Genomic DNA, 6,302 nt, shown 5'->3' on the forward strand with positions numbered 1-6,302 from the left:
GACTGCTGTTGCTGTAATTTTCATGGCATGCTACCTGTTAGTCTGTAGGGACATTGAGTCCAATCCTGGTCCAAACCCACATGAGAAAGAAGAACGATGGGGAGTGGACACATCTCTGACTGACGTTGGAGACACTGAAGTCGAGGAGGGAACTGACACGGCAGGGCAGTTCGGTGAACAGCAAACAGCTCAGGGGCTACAGGATTTCCTACAGGGAATACAGGACATACAAGTCTGCATACGGAGAATAGACGAGAAGCAAGACAAGCAGGCTGAACAGCTACAGAGATCCATGACTGACGTGAAGACTTCAGTGACTGCACAGATCGACAAGAGTAATGAAAAGTGTCAGCTGCTTCAAGAGGAAATCGGGGGTTTGAGATCACTCTGTGACAATTTGCAAGAAGAGAACGAATTTCTACGTGATGAGTTGAAAGCGATCAGTCAGAAATGTGACTCCCTTGAAAACCACAGCAGACGAAACAGTCTGTTATTCTTTGGTATGGAGAACCAACAGGAGAAGGAGAACTTGAATGACTGTGAGAGACAGGTGAAGGCAGTGATCCGAGAGGGAATGGGGATCACAGAAGACATTATGATAGAAAGAGCACACATAACTCAAAAACACACTGCTATCATTGTGAAATTGCTGTCTTGCAAACAAAAGACACTGATTTTGAAGAATGCTCGCAACCTGAGCTCATCGGACCGATTCAACAGCATATATGTCAGGGAGGGTTTTTTTTCCGAAACCATGTGACAGAAACGCAAAGGACTTGTACAATACTGGTCAGAAACCAAAGTTCAGATTTGATAAACTGATCACGAAAATGAAGGAACTGAAGAGATTTCAGTTTTGTCATGCAGACAGTGAGGACCATGGCGATGACAAGGAAAGGGGAAGAAAGAACACCAAGATGCGGGTAACTAAGGACCGGAGGGCAGCTGAGGACCGGAGGGCAGCTGAGCACCGGAGGGCAGCAGAGGACCAGCGGGCAGCGGAGGACCGGAGGGCAGTGGTCGCAGCGATGAAGCGCAAACAACAGCCCAGTGGCACATCGATTCTTGCTCCCGACGTCGGAGTACTCAGATATGAAATGTACAAAACGGAAGCGTGGTCGTGACGTCATGGGTTCGTCACAGGGTGAAGTGAACAGAACACAGCAAGGTGCACGGGACGCACGGAGACACAGCACTGCCAATGTGTCAGACACAAGATAAAGCCCTGTCAACACACGGCACAGGGCTGCGCGGAGTCAGTGGCTGGGGGGTCGCGAGAAAACAGAACACAGACATACACTGCAACACTGGGTCAGAGCAGCAAACGGGGATCGAGGTCAACAGCAACAGCAGAGGGGAAGAAGAGGGGGTGGTCAGCATTCAGGAGAGAGAGGGAGAAATGTCAGTCTTCCGAAATAGGGGTGTGGCTAAGGTCCTTATGAAATAAAAAAAAATATGTACGTGGAATTGCAATGTTTGGTTGCAGAAACTTGACATTAAAGATGTGATGAAATCATTTTTGTGCTATGATATTTTCGCGCTCAACGAAGCATTTGTTCAGACAAATACGATTACCATGCATTTAAGGACTATGATATATCGGGTGTCCCCGAAAAAGTGAACTGCTTTTTGACAGGTATTTTCTCAGTGATAGAGAAACTGGATTCATTGTAACCTTAGGGTATCATCAACAAGTCTGCAAAATATCTAAAAGTTCAGACGCAAATTATGTGAGTATTGTTAAATTCAAGGTTACTGAATATGAATGTGCACTGATTACCCAGACAGGCATATTTGATGTTTAACCTGGACGAAAGGGGAAAAAATGCTGGGTGTCTTTAGTCAAAAATACTTTATTTAGACTTGGATTTGGGTATGTCTGGTTGCAACAGGGCTTTGGTTGTGAGCAAACGTTTTTGTCATTATTTAAGCAAAGAATGAAAGATATATTTATGCAAGAGTGGGACGAGTCAGTTATGTCTAAAGATATATATCATAACTACAGACTGTTCAAAACTGGTTTTGAATGTGAGCAATATTTTGACTTTGTAGATAAAAAGTGTTGTAGGGACTGCTTGATAAGATTACGGCTTGGTTTGCTCCCAATAAATGGATCATTTTTCAGGAGAACATTCAAATGTAATTCAAATTACGCATCTAAACGTTGTAACGTGGTCGAAGATGAAAAGCATTTTATAAACAGTTGTGATATATACATTAACCTGAGGCAAAACATCTTAACTCTGAAGGTCAGTCATATGTTCATTTGCTGAAGAATGGTTCTGTTTATAGTATTCGTAAACTCGTGTTTATATATTTAATGCCCTGAAGATACGACAGGATTTCGTCGTCAGCAATGAAGACATTTAGAATAAATTTACAATGCACAAGAGGCACTTTTGTTCTACAGGATTAAATTAGTATGTATTTTACATTGAGTTGTCGCTACGTGATCACCATATTGTGTACTCTTGACCTCATTCTTGGGGCCGGAGGCCTGGAGATTAAAGTTTTTGTTCTTGTTCTTGTTCACTCTCTCTCTCTCTCTCTCTCTCTCTGATTCTGTCTCTGTCTCTCTCCGTCTCTTTCCTTCTTCTTTCTGTCCCATCTATATCTTTCTCTCTCTTTTTCTCTCTCTGTGTCTCTCTCCATCTCTCTCTCTCTCTCTCTCTCTCCTTCTCTCTAAAACCTTTACTAAGTCTGCATAAATCTTCATCACTGGGTGCTGACGGCTACAGACAGATATTCTTCCCCTGAAGCTTAAATCTGAATACATCAAAGCACTTGTTATGCTTAAAATCATGTCTAATTATGCACCATCTTTGAGAGATTGATTTCCCACCACGCTAGTCCGTCAGACCAACAAGATTAAGATCTCCATTCCAAGAGTAGATCTGTTTAAATCCAGTCTCATTTATTCGGGAGGCTGTTTATGCAATTCTGTTTCATCCAATTTTGATGTTCAGAAAAGCATCCAAGAATTCAACAACAACAAAAATTTCCATACACATCTTCTGGGCAAATATGTCAAGTATCCGACTTGGCTTGATCAGTTTGATCGTATTGAATACACATATAGTTTAGTTGTATGTCTAGCCACTATTGCGATACTTAATAATATTCAACCACAAACAGTGTCCTACATACTTCGTGTTTTTGGTGTGTGCTTTTTTTGCTTTTTTTCCCCTTTTTTTGTTTTTTGTTTTCATTTTTTTGCACGTTTAAATGTGCATGTGAATGTCATGTCCTTACTTCAAAGGCCAACTTAGTGCCCCACAAGGCTGCAGCACTAAGAACCAGTGCAATTTTGCGGCCTAGTTTGAGAATCATAGTCCTTCACAAAAGACTAAACTGTAAATGATTTCCTATTGCAAATTCAGAAATCATTGATAATACAGCTCTCACTTTGCATGAGCATGGCCCAGCTGTTAACTTACTGCCAATGTGTGGTAAAAAGCTGAGTGTTGGGCCGAGCAAACCAGCGTATAGTTAGTTAGTGACGCTTCCACTGAGCTCCTGACGTGAGCTCATGATGAATCTCATCTCATCTCGTTGCCGCTAATTATTCATCCCACCAGCTGCCGCATTGCATCCGTCAGTCCAGCCCCTTTCATGATTCGTTCTACCAGCTGTCTCGGTTATTAGTCTGAGTGGTTATTCTGGCACCATCCCCGACTGACACTCTTATCACGTCAGGATATTATATAGGAAGTCAACAGCTTGAGTCGCTGCGTACTTCAGTGCTGTTGGATGGTGGTGGTTTGTGTGTGTGTGGGGGGGGGGGGGTGGGGGGTAGGGGGGGTGGGGGGGGAGTGTGTGTGTGTGTGTTTGTTTTTTGGGGGGTGGGGCAGAGGGGGGAGGAGGGGGGAGTGAGTGTGTGTGTGTGTGAGTGAATGTGCGTGCTTGTGTCAGTGAGTGTGTGCCGTGTATGTGAGTGCTTGTGTCAGTGAGTGTGTGTGTATGTGAGTGCTTGCGCGTATGTGTGTGTGTGTGTGTGTGTGTGTGTGTGTGTGTGAGTGTTTCAGTGCAGAGTGTGGGTGAGTTTGTATGTGTGTGTCAGTGTGTGTTCTGGGTCTTTTTCTGTGTGTGTGCGACAGTGTATATCTGTGTGTGTGTGTGTGTTTGTGTGTGTGTGAATGAGTGCAGTGTATGTGTGTTGCCAGTGCCGTATGTGCTTCTGCCTGTGTGTGTGTGTGTAAGCCAGTGTGCGTGTACTTGCGTGCGTGCACATGTGTGTGTGCGTGTGTGTGTGTGAGTGTAAGTGTGTTTGTGTGGGTGTATGTGTATGTTTCAATCAATCAATCAAAAACACTTTATCAATCCACATGGAAATTAAGTTGTGCAATCACAGGCTCGCTGTAAACACCAGCATGAAATTAAAGACGCTAAAATGCACGAACCTGCAAAAACACCGTATTGCCACTGAGCGCAGCGCCACCCGTATGTTTGTGTCAGTGACTGTGTGTGTGTGTGTGTGTGTGTGTGCGCGCGCGCGCGCATGCATGTGTGTGTGTGTGTTGTGTGTGTGTGAGAGAGAGAGAGAGAGAGAAGGGAGTTGATGGCATTCAGTTTTAGGGAGAGTGGGGGGGGCGGGGGGGGGGGGGCAGTTAGGGATGAGCTACTGAAGTGATTGTAGTGCCATTGAAACAGGCAAGAACGACACGGCAGCAAAACGAAAACAAACAAATTTTTTTTAAAAAATCACAAGAACAACAACAACAATCCAACAACACCAAGAAACGCCCCCGTCCATATATAGCTTGACTTGAATGGCTGTCATTTCCTGTCATATCAGTGGGAGAGAAAACCTGGAGGTGTTTCCTCCCTCCCTCCATACCTCCCTCCCTCCATACCTCCATACCTCCCTCCCTCCATACCTTCCTCCCTCCATACCTCCATACCTCCCTCACTCCTTCCTCCATCCCTCTCTCCCTCCGTAACTCCCCCTCCATACCTCCCTCACTCCTTCCTCCATCCCTCTCTCCCTCCATCTCTCTCCCTCCATACCTCCCTCACTCACTCCTTCCCTCCATCTCTCTCTCCCTCCATACCTCCATCCCTCAGTCCCTCTCTCCCTCCATACCCCCTCCCTCAATCCGGTTCTCCCTCCATACCTCTCACCCTCAGTCCTCCCTCCCTCCATACTTCCCTCCCTCAACCCTTCCCTCTCTCCCTCAATCCCTCCATACCCCCACCCCCCCTCAATCCGTCTCTCCCTCCATACCCCCTCTCCCTCCACACATCCCTCCCTCAATCCCTTCCTCAACCCTTCCCTCTCTCCCTCAATCCCTCCATACCCCCCCCCCCCCCCCCCCTCAATCCGTCTCTCCCTCCATACCCCCCTCCATACCTCCCTCCCTCCCTCGCCCCTTCCTTTCTTCCCTCCTTGCCTCAGTTATTCTTCTCTTCCTCCCTCGGCCCTTCCTTCCCTCTCTCCCTCCCCATCTCTTCAGCGTTCATTCATGCATCACAGGCTGGTGCAGCGCCAGTTCTCCAGTCAGGCGTAGGATTGGTATTACGCGCCGATCCGCTGCCATGCGTGTGTGTGTGTGTGTGTGTGTGTGTGTGTGTGTGTGTTGTGTGTTTGTGCATCTGTTATATGAATGCAGCTCTGCCTTTCTCTTCTCTGACTGGCTTCTGTCGTGGCTTCGGTCGAGGCGCTGCTGCAGCTTGGGAAATTGTTCTTTCTTCTTTAGTTACAAACTGAGGGATTAGCCAAGATATTTACATTTAATTCAAATCCAGGTTTATACTGTAGTTCACGCAGCAGTTCTTCTTTTTCTTTTTTTTTTAAGTTGCAAATTGAGTTCGGATTAGCCGGATATTTGATTTCTAAATTAGAATTTTCGTTTCCAGAATTCGTAGTCATCTGGATTTCCTTTTCTCCATCTTCCATTTGTTTGATTGTCTAAATACTTTTTAAATTGCTTTGGCTTTATTATTAAAATTGTTTGCAAAGTGTCTTTGATTTGTCAAAGCGTGTATTTGTGTGTTCGCCTGTCGGATCCAGTCTTTCCATTTTAATTCAGCAGCTTGGATATCATTCATTAAAGTATGGTTTTCCCGCAAAATAAATGATAGCATTGCATTGCATTGAAATGATATTTTGTTTTGGGTTTCCAACAGCGGTGTATGGTCTTAGATTTTTTTTTTTTTTTTATCATATCTATGATCCTGTCCATTCCAAAAGAGCAGTTTGTTTGTGGTTTTTTGTTGTTGCTGTTTTGGTTTTTGTTGTTTTTGGGTGTGTGTTTTTTGGGGTTTTTTTTACAGTAGCGTTGTTGCTGTTTCACCTCAGATGC

At 45.0% G+C, this 6,302-nt stretch overlaps 1 protein-coding gene across 1 annotated transcript in view; it reads left to right on the forward strand.

Moving 5' to 3' along the window:
- Nucleotides 1-917: 917 nt before the first annotated feature.
- Nucleotides 918-6,302, forward strand: part of LOC143297059 (uncharacterized) — a 25,522-nt gene continuing 20,137 nt past the window's right edge. Inside the window, exons 1-2 of the mRNA XM_076609230.1 lie at nucleotides 918-1,082; nucleotides 1,245-1,336. Of these exons, the coding sequence (XP_076465345.1) occupies nucleotides 918-1,082; nucleotides 1,245-1,336 (257 nt within the window). The remainder of the gene's footprint in view (nucleotides 1,083-1,244; nucleotides 1,337-6,302) is intronic.

The sequence above is a fragment of the Babylonia areolata genome, chromosome 22 (genome assembly GCF_041734735.1).
Source record: "Babylonia areolata isolate BAREFJ2019XMU chromosome 22, ASM4173473v1, whole genome shotgun sequence".
NCBI classification, from domain to species: domain Eukaryota; kingdom Metazoa; phylum Mollusca; class Gastropoda; order Neogastropoda; family Buccinidae; genus Babylonia; species Babylonia areolata.